This window comes from Cephus cinctus, unplaced genomic scaffold (genome assembly GCF_000341935.2).
Source record: "Cephus cinctus unplaced genomic scaffold, Ccin1 Ccin1_scaffold0421, whole genome shotgun sequence".
NCBI classification, from domain to species: domain Eukaryota; kingdom Metazoa; phylum Arthropoda; class Insecta; order Hymenoptera; family Cephidae; genus Cephus; species Cephus cinctus.
This window is the reverse complement of record NW_014333104.1, coordinates 35,617-52,620: the sequence shown is the minus strand read 5'-3', so window position 1 is coordinate 52,620 and position 17,004 is coordinate 35,617. Positions and strand designations below refer to the sequence as shown.

The 17,004-nt window shown below is 35.6% G+C and overlaps 3 protein-coding genes across 14 annotated transcripts; 1 reads left to right on the top strand and 2 right to left on the bottom strand.

The window, feature by feature from the left end:
• Window positions 1–5,158: 5,158 nt before the first annotated feature.
• On the top strand, window positions 5,159–7,213 carry LOC107267609 (transcription termination factor, mitochondrial). 5 transcript variants are annotated; one of them, XM_015739546.2, is made up of 5 exons: window positions 5,159–5,377; window positions 5,474–6,131; window positions 6,209–6,305; window positions 6,385–6,538; window positions 6,620–7,213. In XM_015739546.2, exons 2-5 carry the CDS (start codon window positions 5,544–5,546, stop codon window positions 7,032–7,034), a joined length of 1,254 nt encoding a protein of 417 aa, XP_015595032.1. In that variant the 5' UTR covers window positions 5,159–5,377; window positions 5,474–5,543; the 3' UTR covers window positions 7,035–7,213. The 5 variants fall into 5 exon arrangements, with proteins under 5 accessions (XP_015595032.1, XP_024940713.1, XP_015595030.1 ...); XM_025084945.1 differs by having other exon boundaries at window positions 5,160–5,313; XM_015739544.2 differs by having other exon boundaries at window positions 5,160–5,414.
• Window positions 7,165–13,169, bottom strand: LOC107267603 (putative ATP-dependent RNA helicase TDRD12). 6 transcript variants are annotated; one of them, XM_015739530.2, is made up of 19 exons: window positions 12,858–13,169; window positions 12,371–12,510; window positions 12,058–12,098; window positions 11,486–11,673; window positions 11,120–11,394; window positions 10,860–11,059; window positions 10,526–10,788; window positions 10,291–10,452; window positions 10,071–10,223; window positions 9,824–9,976; window positions 9,468–9,711; window positions 9,243–9,389; window positions 8,994–9,175; window positions 8,781–8,912; window positions 8,555–8,703; window positions 8,306–8,476; window positions 8,047–8,215; window positions 7,795–7,974; window positions 7,165–7,526 (listed from the first exon to the last, which is right to left on the bottom strand). In XM_015739530.2, exons 3-19 carry the CDS (start codon window positions 12,086–12,088, stop codon window positions 7,299–7,301), a joined length of 3,027 nt encoding a protein of 1,008 aa, XP_015595016.1. In that variant the 5' UTR covers window positions 12,089–12,098; window positions 12,371–12,510; window positions 12,858–13,169; the 3' UTR covers window positions 7,165–7,298. The 6 variants fall into 6 exon arrangements, with proteins under 6 accessions (XP_015595016.1, XP_024940706.1, XP_024940707.1 ...); XM_025084938.1 differs by having other exon boundaries at window positions 12,371–12,507; XM_025084939.1 differs by lacking the exon at window positions 12,371–12,510.
• An 811-nt stretch (window positions 13,170–13,980) lies between these two features.
• Window positions 13,981–16,878, bottom strand: LOC107267604. 3 transcript variants are annotated; one of them, XM_015739535.1, is made up of 6 exons: window positions 16,324–16,878; window positions 16,067–16,250; window positions 15,827–15,982; window positions 15,462–15,596; window positions 15,233–15,357; window positions 14,773–15,096 (listed from the first exon to the last, which is right to left on the bottom strand). In XM_015739535.1, the coding sequence occupies exons 1-6, from the start codon at window positions 16,552–16,554 to the stop codon at window positions 15,076–15,078; spliced, it is 852 nt and encodes a 283-aa protein (XP_015595021.1). In that variant the 5' UTR covers window positions 16,555–16,878; the 3' UTR covers window positions 14,773–15,075. The 3 variants fall into 3 exon arrangements, with proteins under 3 accessions (XP_015595019.1, XP_015595020.1, XP_015595021.1); XM_015739533.1 differs by having other exon boundaries at window positions 13,981–15,357; XM_015739534.2 differs by having other exon boundaries at window positions 13,981–15,357; window positions 15,827–15,970.
• Between the last annotated feature and the right edge of the window lie 126 nt (window positions 16,879–17,004).

Here is a 17,004-nt window from a genome sequence, read left to right as displayed (position 1 = left end):
GATATATGCAAAATATTTTTATTAGAACATAAAATGTACGCAGACATCTGATGGTGACTTTTTTGTATATTCTAATAATACCGCTTGTATATTAAAATAGTCATTACAAATAATAATTTTATTTTGAATTGTTTTTAAATGACGTCAACGGATCAACGGGACAATAAAACCGAGAAACTGACACTGCTGTGGTGCATAACTCGCTTCATTACTGTCAATGGCACAAAAACAACGATCAAGCGGAGTTTGAGAAAAAGATGAAAAAAGAATAACAGAAAAACAAAATCAAAAAAAAATGTAGGAAAAACAAATGTGAGAACCAGATTCGACACGAAATCAAAAACTGTTAAGATAGCTATACCGCTTCACACTAGTCAAATCAGTGCTAAATTTTTAATAACGTTTTTACAATTTCTGGTGGTTTAATTAATAGTTCCGCGGAGTTACTCACGTAACAGCATTAGTTCTTAATATATAAATACATTCACAGCCATGATTCAAACAGAAAGCCGACTGATATATGTAAATGTCCGATGTTATGTTTTTTCGTGCAGTTTTTCAAAAGAATGAACCATAATAATAGTCCAATTATGCCGAGCAATATCTCATTTTGATTATTGGAAGATTCTTAATCGATTGGCGATCTAGACTTTAGATAATATTAGTAGATCAAAAGATACAACCGTTAGATTACCTACCCTAACCTAATGTCAGGCATACAAGTAACTGTAACTTTTGAACAACCACAATATTAATATTATACAACTATAATATTATACAAAATCTCGATGGTCAATGGATTAAAGATTTCTCAATAATCCAAATAAGATATTGCTCGTCATAATTGGACTATTATTATGGTTGATTCTTTTAAAAAACTGCACGACAAAATATGACATCGAACATTTGGATATAATATTTGATTTTCTATTCGAATCACGGCTGCGAATGTACTTATATATTAAGAACTTATGCTGTTACGTGAGTAATTCCTCGAAACTGTTAATTAGGCCACTAGAAATTGTAAAAACGTTATTAAAAATTTAGCACTGATTTGACTAGGGTGAAGCAGTATAGCTACCTTAAGTCGGAAATATCTTACAATTAGTTGACTTATATTAATTCTTACTAAGTTACTCAAGAAGTTTTCAACGTAGGTAATACCGTGCGTATTCCATTGGTGAGATTATTAGAGAATACAAGCAGTGGGTTCCTCCACAGGGATTCATTCGTTATTAGATTTGTGGTCAGATTCAGTCAGAACAACAAACGTATACCGAAAGATGACAAGGAGCAATAAAGTCTTAACAATGATAATCTCCGAAAATCAATTAGGGAAAACCATCCGGCACTCCCGAGAAAACCAGTGAACGGTATTGTACGGCAAACTGTGGGAGCTCGTCCTTGGCAACTCTTGGTCTCACAATCAGAGAGCATTGTCTCTCATCTCTGTATCAGGAAACCTGCCATCCTTGTTGATCTTCTGCAGCAAATTCATGGTGCCAAGGCTGTCAGAAATCGACCAAGCACCAAACACATATCCTTAAAAAGCTCAGCTTCTAACGTCATTGTGATTAGTAACTGTCTGAGCTCCCCACAGTCCTTACCAGGTCTAAGGAATCATTGTGACGCCCCTTAGTATCAGGAAGGGCAGCAAAAAGATCTGTGCATCATCCTGCAGTGAAGTTATTGTAATAGAACTATCAGGAGTACAAATTCACCTCACTAACCCACCAGAAAGACTCAGCTCCCAACGTCATCGTAATTAGTAGCTGTCCGAGTTAAAACCCTCCCAAAGCTAATAAGTTCAGCAAAAGGGATCATTGTGATCATTTGTGGGTTCTGAACCATTATCATTTCTTTCATTAGCTGGTCTACAGTCACCGGAAGCATTGTGCAATCTGCTGTATTGTAATTGTCTTTTCTTCTCTTAGAGACTAAAATAGGGAAAAGATAGATACATACACTTATATGTGACGAATGCTCGTCTCTTGCCTTACAATAATAAACACTGTATACAGTTATAAGTTTGTGAGAGAGTAAGGTAGCAATTAAATGACTTTCTAGCATGTAACTTATGAAACAACATATCGACATTACTTTTGTCAAGTGTTGTTTCCTATCAAGACGCCTACCCAGTGCACAAACCCTTGCAAAAGTTTTGCAATTCCAACTCCTCCACAATCGTGAAACACCTCAGTATGTTCATTTATATTTTCTAATAAATCGATAATAAATTGTTTCAAAACTTGAGTTGATGTAATTTTCGAATTATAAACGTCTTTTTGGTATGAATAGCGCATTAAATTTCTGTTTTATATTTTCGACAAAGAGTAATAACGTCAGCTAAATTACTAAATACTTGAATATTATTGTTATAGTTTTCACTCGACTTATCATATAATTGTAATAATCGTGATGTGGAATTTATAGCTTCAGAATTTCTTATTTTACCAGCAGATGATAAGTGTAAAGTTGATATTTCTTCTAAGGAACTGAAATTGCCAGTCTTTGAATTACGTACATCTGCGTGAACCCAAATCTTTTTCATAGCGGCTTTAAATTGCTTCACAGTATAATTATTACTTTCTCCGCAGTGATGTATAATACATCCAAATAGTGATTCTACATGATCTTGACTCAATTTATAAAAGGGAATATATCTTAAATAAGTATTTTCCTTGCAAAATTATTTAATCAATGTTAACGCACATTCAATACAAACGAGAAACCTTTAAAAATCAGTTTTTGGTCACGAATGAATTAATAGTTTACCATTTTCTTTTTTTCCTTAACTTTGTCAAATTTACCCATTATCATATCCATATTTTGGTAACTTAAAACCTGCTTGAATGTAATGTTACATGGTTTTTGAATATAATGTATCAAATATATCATTAAAAATTAACAAAACTTTTCTTGTTCCGTCGCACCCTCTGAATTCTTTTAACATTAAAGTATTCTTAGAAAATAAGAGAGAATCCGAAACAGATTTTTTAAAAATTTGAACCGCTAGTCGAATTTCCTTTTTTTATTTTCTACAGTTGATGTATGCACTTTATAATTTATTCCCTAAATGGATACCTTCATATTGTTGTAAATCATGAAGATTATATAAATATAACCATTTTATTGGTTGATTATCTCCATCAATCAAATTTTTTATATCTCAAAAGGTATTCCACAATTATTTTAACTTGTGGCTGAAAACGAAAAAGCATATTTTTCATATGTCACAGGATGAGGAAATTACGTCTGTAACATCGACATATAGTACTGGACTGCTCACTGTAGTCGCAGAAAGTGTAACCGAGAATAGAAAGAGAGAGCGAATCGTCAGGACCGTTCTGTCCTTCTCTTGGGCAGGAGCGGAATCAGGAATAAGGGAACCTCGCACAATAAAATGAATGTTTTATGATGAACTTTATTAATATATTTTATAAGTTTAAGAATTGATTTAATTTTATGTTAACTATAAAATTTAAGGTTATATTTCTACTTTACTTACTTGTGAAAGCGTATCGTATTGGGCTCAAAATACAGGTCTCGCGATAGCCCACACTTAAGACAGCGAATCACCATTTTTTTAAAGTAATATTAAATTTGTATAAACACTTCTGTCTCCAAGATTCGACTGTAACAACGTATATTCTAGATGTACGGAATAATCTTTCACATGGTTCTTATTTTGCCTATTACAGTCCTGAACCACTTCCATCCAGAAAAATTTCGACCAATAGAAAAATGATAGAAAAGGACAGAATTGTCCTTACGATTTGCTCTCTCTTTCTATTCCCGGTTACACTTTCTGAGGCAACAGTGAACAGTCCAGTACTATCAGGGGGGTGACACTCCAAATGGGCTATAGTAAAGTATAGAATACTTATACAACCTACCGATCAGATGGCGCAGCGGTGGCGTGCGCATGCGCATCAATGCGCAGTCGCCATTTTGCAGAAAATAAGTTTGTTGTGTAAACAAGTCCCTGTGCGTCACTGTCTTCCGATTCGGCGACGGCTTCGCATCTACGCTTCGCATCACATCTACAAGTGGGATCTCATTGCTTCCCAAAAGACTTGGAGCTATCGAAGGTCTGGGTAGAAGCAATGTGCAACCCCATGCTGAGGCATATCGATTCATAGCTTTTAAATAAAAATTATCATTTGTGTAAACTACATTTTTCCTTGAAAGACTATGTACCTCGCACGGCTAAGGCAATACTAAGGAAAAATGTAGTACCATCATTGCGTCTGCTAATGATTTTAATGTAAGTGTTACTATAAGTGCGACTGTAGTAACAGATCGTATCTTTATTCAATAAATAACTTTTATAACTTTTATAAAATGAGACCCGATCGTTTGACCATATTAATTGTGCATATTTTCTTTTGCACCACATATTAATGTTTTAAGATTACGAGGGTTATACTTGTTTTTCATAATTGCAGATGCTTTTAAAAATACCTTAGAAAACTTTCAGGGTGATGCGTATAGAACGGTGAGTATAAATACATGTGTACATCTATATATACACGTGTATACCTATATATACACGCCTCTATATCAGCCATTTTGCGTTCAGGAACCTTCCTCCCTGAGACCCCCTCACCTCTTCCCCTGCTAGCCGTGCCATTTCGAGTTTGTGTAAATATTCGAGGACCTTCTGAGGTCACTCGACGGTGCTACGCCGAACAAGTAGCTGGCGCCCAGTTGTTGTTTTCTCCCTCCTGTCCCTCCTGCCCCCTTGCCAATACCCTGCTCCCCCGCCCCCTGAGTCCCCTCGCCCACTAGCCCGTTTAAAGGTCCCTTCTGACACCGCGTGCTCCCGAGCGAGCACCCGCGTGTATTGTTTTGGTTGCGTGTTAGTCTAGCGTTCAGTCTTTTGCGTTATTACGTTGCGACCATTCTAGTTTCTGTTTGAGTATCTTTTTCGTTTCTATTCTTTTCTTTGTATTGGCATTTTCATTATTAATTATATTCTTTCTATTCTACATCGTGTCCCCTTTCTTCGATTCCCTCCCCCTCTCCCGTAGTTTTGAGATAGCTGCATTTGCGAGACCCTGGGCCCTTTTTCGAGGCCCAGTACGTCACAATCTATATATACCCCTGTATATCTATATATACAGGGGTATACCTATATATATCACGTTACTTATACAACCTATCGATTAGATGGCGTTGCTGCTCGTGCTAACAGTCTAAAGCACGGGAGTGCCGTGTCTCCAATGAGTGGTCTGTGGGTTGCACTAGCTTTGGCTAATTTGTACAGTGCCAATAATAGTATATTAAGAATAAAGCAAGAACGAAAAGAAGGTAGCCAATCGATATTATAGTATATTTCGCTATATTGAACTTGCTTGTGGCTGGACATTACTGGGTATCTACCACTTTCAATGACAGAATTGAAATAAGAAGTATGAACTTATAACCTCCAAATTTTTATGAACATATATACATGACATTATATTTTAAGGTACGAATGAATATTTCCGCATAATCGAGATATTAAATTATGTGGTGTTTGTTCATGGCATAATTCAATAATGTCAAGACACTTAGCATCAATCACAAAAATTGGTTTAACATATGGCAAATCCTTTTTTTTGCCAACAAAAAATTATATCAGGAAGAACTTCATGGTATCAGTATCCTCATGCAAATTCAATGAGTATTCTTCTAATGACAGTGGATGTTCAAACGTCAATGCTATACCTGAAGTCAAAGATTACAATGAATTCCTTCAGGAGTCTAAATCTAGTATTCATATAGGATGTAAAACCCTAATGCAGTTACTTAGAATTAATGAAAGTACTGCATTACGTGCAGTCCACATGTACCCTGCACTACAGAAACTACCATGCTTAGAAATAATGCAGAACTATGAAACATTATCTGCAATTGGAATTCAATATCAGAGTATCAAGAACAATATTTGGTTGCTTGCTGACACGAAAGAGGTCATTAAGGTCAAAGCTAGATATATTCAACTGTTACCATTAGAACTAAAACATGCAATACCTTTCTTTAACTTGAAGATCAAAGAACTTAGAACTCTTGTTACCCTTATGAAAATAGAGGATAATGAGGTACCAAATATTTCCAGGATACATTACTTATCTGAAAAATTGCAGGTACCAGTATAATCCGTATAATTAAATTTGTACATTAAACAATATCATGAGATTAAAAATTATATTTTTTGTTTCAGTGTCCCTTAACAACTATGTGTAATATACTTATGAAACATAAATATTTACTTAAAATACCTTTTCAAAGAATAAAGGGTATTACAGATATTCTAATTGGTATGTAATAACACAAAATAGAAATGACATACATCTTCGATGCAGGGAACTATATTCTTCATGCTTTAAAATGTTTTAGGACATGGTGTAACAGCAGAAAATATATTGAATGATTTGTGGGTATTCAGATACAAAGAAAACACTGTATTGATGCGAGTTAAAAAGGCTATTGAAGCTGGAGTGAACCCAATAAAGCCATGGGTAGTACGCTGTCCTGAAAGTGCATTGAATGAGTAAGTTCTTACTGTTCGTAAACTTTAATGATCAAAACATCGTAATTATTACATTAGTTACTATTAATAATTTTTGTATAGGATTTTTAGAAGAAATACACAGCGTCACAAAGCACTAGAACCATATACAAACATCATAGATTTTCTCGCAGCAAAATTACAGTGTAGCAAACAGGATGCAGAAGACTTCGTCGACAGGAATCCAGCCATTTATAAAATGGATCCATGGAAGTTGAAAAATGTTATTCAATTCTTGTTTGATAAGGAATATAAACCTGAGCATTTAATGCAAACCCCACGACTTTTATATTTTGGCTACAAAACAATATTAAATCGGTATATCGAATTGGAACTGCTAAAGATGAAACCAACGAATTTAAGAGTATTGTGCAAATCGAACGCAGAAATAGAGGATTATATCCAGAAACATAAAAGTATGAGAATACCGGAAGAGCAACTTAAATCGGCGAAAGAGGAGGATGGTATTTCGAATTGAACCAAACTGTGAAACATGTGTTTTATTCAACTAACATTACGATGAGTATGAACATTAGTGGACATCCATTATTGTACAAAGTTCAAAAGTATAAACTACTAATGGTGTTAAATATTTTGAGGCTACAGTGTACATAGAAAATACATTTTTTTATTAATAGAAAAACAAGAAATACAAAATTGTTCTTTTATTTTCTTTCCATAATGAATAAAGCATTTCATGTTATAATTACTGTATAAAGACAGACCTTGCGGAGATATCAGATTAATTTACCTGTTCAGTCCACGGTAATTTTTTACCGTTAATACTCGTCAATCCTCCAGCTTTACATAGCGCGTATAAACTGTGAAGGTGATTATTGTTTTCGAGAGCTTGTTGTTCTTCTAGTAAAACAGTCTTCAGATTTGAACAAACCAAATCAGGATAGCCAATAAGTTTAGTACGAATTTCCAGCGTATTCAGCCAGATGGTATTTCCCAAACATAATTGCACCTAAATGAGATGAATATCATGAATAATAAAACATTAATGAGCAAGGGGGTAGGAGTAGTGAATTCTTGTTGCATGTGTCCATTCACATGCTTATATACACGAGCATGTATGTATAGATTTAACTGATAAATAAAATATATGTATGTTGAAAAAGCCATGTTCTTTTGATTTTAATGTTAAATTTTATCATTCGATAGACTATGGTTAACTTGCATACGTTATTTTGAATACGGAAATGATATTGACAAGTTGAAGACTGAGTAACAACCTTTCCACACGCGTAAGAAGTAGAATTTAAATATTCTTTCAGCCATTTATGAACCATATTTTCGGCATGCCGATTCCAGACATACTCCAGATCGAATGGAGCAAGATTAGTTATGAAAACTTCCACTATATTGCTTGACCATATTTCTAACTCTTCGGGTATTTCTAACAAGCGGGATACCTGTTAAACAAAAAATTAAATGTAAAAACTAAATTCTGATACTTCAATAATTATCCCTTTTACACCACTCACGCGAACTCTTGATATTCTTTCACCGCTATCAATACACCGAACACTCGCCACATTAGGCATGTCTTCCTTATCTTTCTCAACTATGTCCAAAATTTGAACACGTTGGAAACTGTCTACAGTATGTTCCAAAGTGTAGATCCCACCTACGTTTATAGTTCGGCTTATTCTCCTGCAATAAGTTATCCATTTTAATTGATGAATTTTTTATTTACTAACGAACTTCGTCAAAAGAAATGAATACAGGCAATAAGAGGTAAACCTGTTATCACGTTTCGAATAATATTTTTGGATCTTTGAGTACAATTCCGTATGCTTTTCAATCGAACAGACAACTGTTTCAGAATTTTCAGCTTTGATGTACTCCAATATTCTAGCTGAATAATGTGTTGCATCGTGTTGGTACGTTAGTAATAACTTGGCAGTATCGCCTCTGGGGACGAATTTACAAGTAGTAATTATTAATAAATTAACTAATAAGAAATAACCAATAAAACAAATAATAACTCACATGCTAATTTCTGTCGTAGGCACATCAGTCTCTCTCAGCACGCAGTGTCTGTAGCGGCAAGAATTTTTTTTTGGACAGGAACCTAATGATTTAATAAATTCGCAGATCGCATATTCCTTCTTCTGCATATCAAGAAAGTAGGCGACGCGCTATGAATAAATTACGCTTCAATTAATTAAGAGTTGAATTAACTATTAATTAATCATTGCAAGCAATTGGGCCTCACCTCTACCGTATTTCTCAGGTCAACCGATACTTTCATGCCTAATTTTTCCATAGTATCTACGACTCCCGAAATCTGTAACTCGCTAGTCTCGTCTAAGAGAATAATCAATTCACAAGTGGAATTTCCTGACGACTGTGACACAAAAAGAAATTATTAAAATAAATACTTCGTATAAAAAATCGGGCAGATCCATATTATTACGAGTACACTTACTGTTTTCCAGTTATCCATTAAAGTCGAGAATCTATAGTAAAATTTAGATTTCGTACTTCTCGGTATTGAATAGTGTATCAGATGTTGTATATTTGATATCTCTAAATCCGGTAGTACTTCGTCAGTGCATATTAAAATTGGATAACGTCCTGGTATACTGATGTTCCAAAGTTCCTTAATGCCTGAAAAATGTCATAACATTTTGTTCCTTAATGTTTCGCCTATTAAAATATGTAAAGTGATTTTTACCATCCAATTGAAAACCAGTCATATTCCCGTGAGCTAATAAAGTTGTTAAAGAATGCTTCTGTAAAAATTCGTCAAGTTTTATCACCTCGTCTGTATCATTGCAGATTATCATGGTTCTCCGCACTATAGGCTGATCACCAATATATTCTGAAAGCATGACATGAATTAATATTGCTTAAATACATCTTTTCGTCTTCAAGAATAATAAGTTTACTAATATCTTACGTAATACTTTAAGAGTCTTATTTTGTAATTTTATCATACAAAGCGTCGGCTTAATGCCGGCGTACACGGCGGCTTCCATGAATGATCCTATACACGTGTAAGGATCATCCATCGAAGTCATGACGAATTTTCTCAAAATTGAAGTCCAGTGTCTAGACACAGTGACAATTTGTAGAAGTGGCGTATCTAGATCATGTCGATCTCTATTGTGTATGACGTCATGTATCTTGAACAATTCCCCTAACTGCAATACAATTATGTAACTTATTTAGTAAGCAAGCATTGCTCCTGGTATGAAATTTGTGTCTTTGTTGTTGTTCTTTATTATAATCCTTTAATATATTTAAATCAATTACCGAAGTGAAGTGTTTATCTAGAATAATATCAGCCCCATCAAGAACTAGATGACAGAGTTTGTGAAATTTCAATATTTTTCTGTTTCGAGTTAGAAATCGAGCCAAGAATGGCGGCGTCGCCACTAATATGTGACAACCGTTATAAACTTGAGCCTATTGTTGAGGAATAAAATTAAACACAGTAATTAGTATTATTCCAAAATACATAATGACATAATTATTTTCTTTTTATTTTGTTATACATTACCGCAAATGATTTGTCGGATATTCCATGAGAACCTGCAAGTACTTTAACATTTTGATAATGCTGCAAGTATTCCATAAATAATGCACGTGCACAAAAAACTTCCGATGAAGATGAGCATAAAATTAATGCTAATGGTTCAGTTCCTTTTGGTAACTGAGAAAAAAGATTTTGTTACTTAAGTTTTGATAAATACTGTATTAAATTGTATCATGATTATTACCGTTTCATAAGATGCTATTATACTTGCTATAGGCAATACGTATCCCAAAGTTTTCCCCGAATCAGGTGGACTAATTGCTACTACATTTAAGCCTTTTGCGATAGCCGGCCATATGTAGGATTGTATCAGCTTAGGTCTGGTAATATACTTAGAATTTAACACCTAGTAAAATTCAAAGAAAACAATATTTAAAACATAATTCTATATGTACGCGTACTTAATGATGAGTGTGTACCTGATGTATTCCAAAAGCAAATCTGGCATCTGCCACTGCTTTAAATTGGGCGCATTTAACATTACTTTTAATTAAAATTTTCTGTAAGTCCTTTTCAATAGTATTCCTGAAAATTCTCTTATGTTTATTGTGTGTTTTCAAATTTGGTTTACCATTAATTACATTTGCATCGGTTTTTTTATAAATTTCTATGTTCCCATTGTCAAAGTGCACAATTTGAGACTTATCATTATATTTTGGATCATCAATTACTCTTAAAAGATCTGCAAATGCAAGGATTATAAACCACTTATAATTTACATTGGTTATTACAATACTAAGAAGCATTACTTACCATTATCTAAGTATACTGCAAATAGATTAGATACCAATGTTTCACTAAGAGAAATAATTTCGTCATCTATGAGTAGATAGAATTCTCCGTATTGTTTATTTTCCCCATCAAAAGCACAAGAATCAAAATATATACATTGGGATGCAACCAGTAAGTCTTTGGTGAATTGAATAGCTGCTGCACTCCATTCACTCTGTAGGCTTTGGAAAAAAAATTTTATATATAGTTTTCTTGTAACTATAAAGACCAAAGACACCTACATTAAAGTAATTTGCTGATCATCTTTAACAGTCAATTCCGTTACAGCTGGAATAACATTATGTAGACCAACTGAGAATGTCAAGTATTCATCACTAAATGTATGCCGTGGTGTAACAACACAATTATCAGATGGTAAAACCAATGATATACCATAATCTGGTAAGAACACATTGTACTGTATATTTTCAACATCTGATGGATTTGTAATAATTCCTCGACACCACCATGCTGGTGAGTGTACATCCTTATCAATTTTAGTACGTACAATTACAGGCTGGGGAATAAATCGTAGGTATGATCAACTTAATATTACTTGTACCAACAATAAAAAATGATTTTATATTTGCTTTTAGATTTTTACTTACATCCAGTAAATGGACCTCAGTATGTGTAGAACTATCATCAAATTTCTTTCTTTTCATGTATTTTTGTATTTTTCCTGATAATTCATCAAGTTTTTTAGAATAACTTTCCTTTTGATATATTCGTATATGAAATGGACTTATTACACTGGTCACTTTCACTACAACTGCACTATCTGGGATGATAGACTCTGAAAAGAAATATAGTAAATGCATTAAAAACTAGAGTTTGCAGTGTTTAATAATATATGTGCAACACAAATTTATTGTTGCAAGATAATAACAGAAACTCAAATACATATTAGTTTAAATATAATTTCAACGTGCAGAAGATACGAATGATGTTCATGTACACATTTTGTACATCTTATATAAGAGTATGCGTAATTAAGTGGCAATAGGGACCTTTAATAACGACAGACCTTTTATTTGGGTCATAATTAATTAGTGACTATCATTGGATTCATAGATATCTTGATATCATAGATATACACAATCATATATATAAAGTGTTAATAATTTAAATATCAACTTATAATGTAATTATATTCATGTCAGAGTAATTGAATATTTACCTCCTGAACTCTTTTTTGAACTCATGGACATCGTGAAAAAACTGTAATACGTGCAATAATTTTTAATAATCCACAATTTTTACATCATGTATATCCCTAACCGTACTAAATTAGTTTAAATATAATTTCAACGTGCAGAAGATACGAATGATGTTCATGTACACATTTTGAAACAAAGAATGAAGCGACTATATTCACTTAGAAAAAAAATTATAATTTCAATAATAAAGCAGCATATAGATCTCTATATATATAGACTTTTTTCTGTAAATATAGTTTTGCTTCGAAATCATAAATAACTGCATATACTTGCGTTTAAAGAAATGTTAAATTCTTCTTTATCCCTTAGTGGCTGTATTTCTCCAATGAGGGATCGGATCAAATACCAGCACCAAGTAATTTGAAACTCCCAGATAGGAGCAATCTGGATCCTCGCGTGTGTTCCAAAATCTACTATCATTTGCAAAAGTATTATTCTATCTCTCGGGATCAATTGTGCTAATCAAAGTAGTGAAAATACGAAAAATGAATAGTTATTACACGCCACTCGCGTGTTAGATTCAAAAGAAGACAAAGACAACGATTGGTTAACAGCTATTCACTTTTCGTATTTTCACTACATTTGAATTACACAATCGATCCCCTGTTCACCAACGCGTGTTCGACAGAAATAGACCCACACTTTAAAGTACAAGAATCAAATTTTTGAACATACTGTTTATAAAACAAGAGCGTTAGAATGTGTTCTTTTTATTGGTAGGTAAACATCTGGGAGGGGGGTGGGGAACTTTATCACTTACACAAATGAGTCTTGTTTTGCGATGAAAGAAGTTTGTATAACTACGTTTACACGATGGTTCTGAACATAGAATTTATGCTCCTGGAAGGGGAATAGCCTATTCTAGCAATACAGAACTTATACTGCTAGAAGGAGAATAGCCTATTTGTTGATTGACGACAATCCAGGATATGTTTTTCTTTAGAATTGGTCGAGTCGGAACGCCAGGTCTGAATATATCACAAGTTCTTTATTTCTTTTCTACGCAAAGAACAACGTCCGCCTTGTTGGCGCTCATTTTCTCTTTAAACTAAACTAAACAATCCAAACTATATTCCCTAGACGGATACAACCTAGGGGAAAACAAGTCGCTGGATATGGTTCAGGTGGCGCGTCGACGCGCCAAAACACAGCTCCAGATTATCACGCGTAGTATTACTATATATACACGACCAATCAAAAACGTGGAACTGCTTCGAGGGCCCTCCGCTAAGGTGGCGCGCCGAAACCAGAGAAAAATTGAGACCACCAAAAACAGGCTCATTGGCAATCTCCCTACTCATCTCTGTGGCCACTAGAGCCGTCGCGGACTTCAAGCCTGGTTCCAAACTCTACTCCCGTATTCATAGTCCGTCCCACGGTCTTACATACAGGTCTTGAAACTCTGGTGGTGGGGGTGGGTCGCTTAGCGATGCCATTCCGAATAGCTGCATCGAGTCGCTGTGATCGGGTAATCGTATTGACGAGGGACGCGGGGGGCCGGGAGGATCACTCCATTTCTGTCCTATTCGTGGTTTCCACGATGGCATCGCTGGAATGTTGACTATAAGTAGCTACACGAAACAGTTTATGTCTAGCAAAAAGCGTAAATGCCGATAAACTGACTCGATGTGATGAAATACATATACCTATAATCCCAATAAGATCTTAATTATTCTAAATCCAAACAAATGCGAAAAACATGAGTGATTTTGAAACTTTTATTTTCTCCGTTTCAATTTTTCCAAATTCTTATTATTTGTTTTTGCAGGTTTCCAGTTTTTGATGCAGGTAAGTACGGATAGTCAACTATTGCTTTTTTCCAATTTTCACAGGTTTGTTTTTCGATCACTATAAAACGTAGGTAGGTAAAATAAAAATCATTCTTTCAATTTTATCAATTTTATTCAAATTTTCGCAGAATTGCAGGTATTCGAAACAGATAGTGACGCTTTGACATATTTACACCACTACTATAGTATATTTACACTACTTATTCGTTAGTAAATTTGGCGAGTTTTTTCTTTACAACAAACTTCTTTGTCTGTTTCAGATTCTCCTGGTGAGCGTTTTGCCTCATTCTTAATCTAATATAGTATACTATCGCATAGGACAGGATATCGGATGCGTGCTCTTTACAGGGAAATGTGAAGGAGTACGTATTAGGAACTTCATCGAGGGTAACATCGAAGACGTCAACGAGAAAGGAATACTTTGCAAATGACGCCTCTACACGACGAATGAGATGGAAAAAATGGTGATTCGCGTGAATCAGACCGCCGCGTGATTTCATTGCTACCAATTGCGACTCCGAAGATTTTTCTCGAGGAGTCTCGCGAATCCTTCATCGAACCCACATTTAGCGTTAATTAGCGAGAAATAATTGCGTATCGTTCTCGTACATGGGAGAGGCAGGATATTGTTTTTGCGCAAGAATTCGTAGTCCTTCGGCGATCGAATGCTCATGAGCATGCATAACATTACCCATTCGTCGGTATAACGCCGACTTCTGGCGTCTTTTTTCCTTGCCGCGGCGACAATCTCCTTCACCACCAGTTTTTGTGACGTCGAGATGTCCAGCGTAGATAATTTCACGTCCACCGAAGGATCTTTCAGTCTTGCCAATTTTGTTTCTTGTGCTTTCAGACAGGACATAAGATGTTTCACGCGATTTTGTGCACGAAATCTCCGACGAGTTTCACGGCGAATTTTCATTCGCATCGCCTGAAACTTACGCCGGTCTACTGTGTTTGATACGCCACCAATTCGACTCAACGTCGGTCGATTCTTTAGCCGTGCCGTACGTTGCAGAATACATTTCCTTACGTTAATGCAGGAGTCGCATCTCTTCTTCTTGCACAGCAGAGAGCAGCCGTTACACCTCCATTTGTCGACGTAGTCTTCATATGCTTCACCGGCTTGTACAAATTGAGTGCTCATGTCGCCTAATCCACTGCAGACGTTCATCCCCTTAAATCGTTCTAGTACATCCTTGAGCTTTTCTTTGCCGTTTAAAATTCGTTCCAAATTTGTGTTTTCCGGATCAATGTGACGGCCGTACATGAAATATTGCAAGTTTTTGTTCACGTCGAGTGTTACACTTTTCTGCGCTACCGGACAATGCTTGCCGTTCTTCACCTTCAATATCGTGTACGTAAAGATCGTACGTTGAACAATTTCAGTAGATGTCTTCGCCCAACCCCATTCCTCCGGAACGTACGCAGAGAAGTCCTCGTCCGTGATCGCATTTTCTTCCGGCATTTCTGTTACGGTAAAGTTAAGCTAATTTTTATTTCATTCAATGTCACCACTTAAATTTAATATTGCTTCTATTTGATTGCATGATCTTTTTCTCCTATTGACTCACCTGCAGAAGTACTGGTTTCTGGAATTACATTCCTTTGCGCATGTGACATTTGCTTTGCATATGCATGATCGCTATATTCCAAACGTCCCAACGAATCTGCTACGAGACGTTCATCTCTGTCAAGATTGAAGGTTTCTACAATAGTAAGTATTAATGACCATTTCTTTTTCAGGAGTTGCAACTTTAATAATCGTACGTATATATGTCATTTGATATAGAATTTTTTTCAGGAGCTGTTTTTCATACAAATTTCACAGTGACAAATATACGTAACATTTTGCATTTTCAGTATGATCAATAAAAATAGTAATAATTTTTTTGTTTCTTATTTTTCAACACTTGGCTATGATAATAGTATTACTTACGTTCCCTATTCTCAAAAGATGAATATGCGTTCGTAGCCCTCTGAGAAAGCAATGAATTGTCTCCCAGATGATCGCAGCTCGATACTGACATGGATGAAGATGACATTCCAGTATTTGGAACAGCGAGTGGAACTCGATTAATATCTGCAATGAAAACTTAAGAAATGTATGTCTCAATCAGCTACATTCCATATCTTTGTATAACAATATAATAAATATTTCCTGTTTAAGGAAACTTACCAGCGTACACACTGAACTCTTGAAGTGGCGATTTCATGGGAAACGAGAACATTGCTCCAATTGAACCATTATTCTGATCAACAACACTGGAAGAATCTAGTTGCGATGGCTCACAGTTCTCCTTGCCATCATGAAATCTTGTTGGCACAGCAAGCTTTCTGAGCTGTGGATACTTGTACGAAACCTTTGATGGAAAAGCAGATTATTTGAAAACAAATATTTTGAAATTGCATGTGTAATTTTTTTATTTTACTTACTCGCGCAATTACTCGGCCATTCGCGTCGTACTTGACCCATTCGCGAGCAATATCCTCCTCGTTAAAATGTTTCTCACACACAATATCACTCTGCTGCAACTTTACGATGCCCGGTATTGCTTGTTCCCACTTTTTCCAGGTCGTAATATCTTTCGGCACACGGAATACGGAACGTTTCTCTGCCGTTCTGCTGCCGGTTTTACATCCCGGTACCGCACACCACTTACCCATTTTAAAGCACTCACTTTTTAGTTCTTAGCACACTCAAATGTGTTCTTGCTATCTCTCTCTCCGCGGCCTACACCACTGCCGTACGGATTCCAGTATGGTTAAAGTCACGGTCTTTCATACAGGTCTTGAAACTTTCTGGAATTTCAGTGGTGGGGGTAAGACAGAATTGAAGCAGTTTTGTAATGTATGGCATCTTGCCTATGTGTCGCTACTATCGAATGCGCTCGATCAACATAACTTCGAAAGTAGACTCGCGCCATTAGAGAGAGGGAGAGAAATATTTATTTCTATCTCTGTCGCACGAGGAGCACTCGATCACAGCGCCGTTCACGGCGCGACTTCAGAAAGTGAGTCACCCCCCACCATCGGAGTCGCAAGCCTGCATGTAAGACCGTGATTAAAGTTCAGTGCAATGAACGTTTACGTTTGCTTCAACAGCGCCATCTGCTC

Bases quoted from the DNA above. Each gene is read 5' to 3' on its own strand.
- LOC107267603 (XM_015739530.2), bottom strand. From the start codon at position 12,088: ATGTCCATGAGTTCAAAAAAGAGTTCAGGAG. The intron at 11,395-11,485 runs GTAAGTAAAAAT...TTTATTCCCCAG, and splicing joins CTGAGGTCCATTTACTGGAT to CCTGTAATTGTACGTACTAA. The intron at 7,975-8,046 runs GTGAGTGGTGTA...TTTGTTTAACAG, and splicing joins AAAGAATATCAAGAGTTCGC to GTATCCCGCTTGTTAGAAAT.
- LOC107267604 (XM_015739533.1), bottom strand. From the start codon at position 16,554: ATGGGTAAGTGGTGTGCGGTACCGGGATGTAAAACCGGCAGCAGAACG. The intron at 16,251-16,323 runs GTAAGTAAAATA...TTTCCATCAAAG, and splicing joins ATGGCCGAGTAATTGCGCGA to GTTTCGTACAAGTATCCACA. The intron at 15,983-16,066 runs GTAAGTTTCCTT...ACATTTCTTAAG, and splicing joins AGAGTTCAGTGTGTACGCTG to TTTTCATTGCAGATATTAAT.
- LOC107267609 (XM_015739546.2), top strand. From the start codon at position 5,544: ATGTCAAGACACTTAGCATCAATCACAAAAATTGGTTTAACATATGGC. The intron at 6,306-6,384 runs GTATGTAATAAC...AAAATGTTTTAG, and splicing joins TATTACAGATATTCTAATTG to GACATGGTGTAACAGCAGAA. The intron at 6,539-6,619 runs GTAAGTTCTTAC...ATTTTTGTATAG, and splicing joins CCTGAAAGTGCATTGAATGA to GATTTTTAGAAGAAATACAC.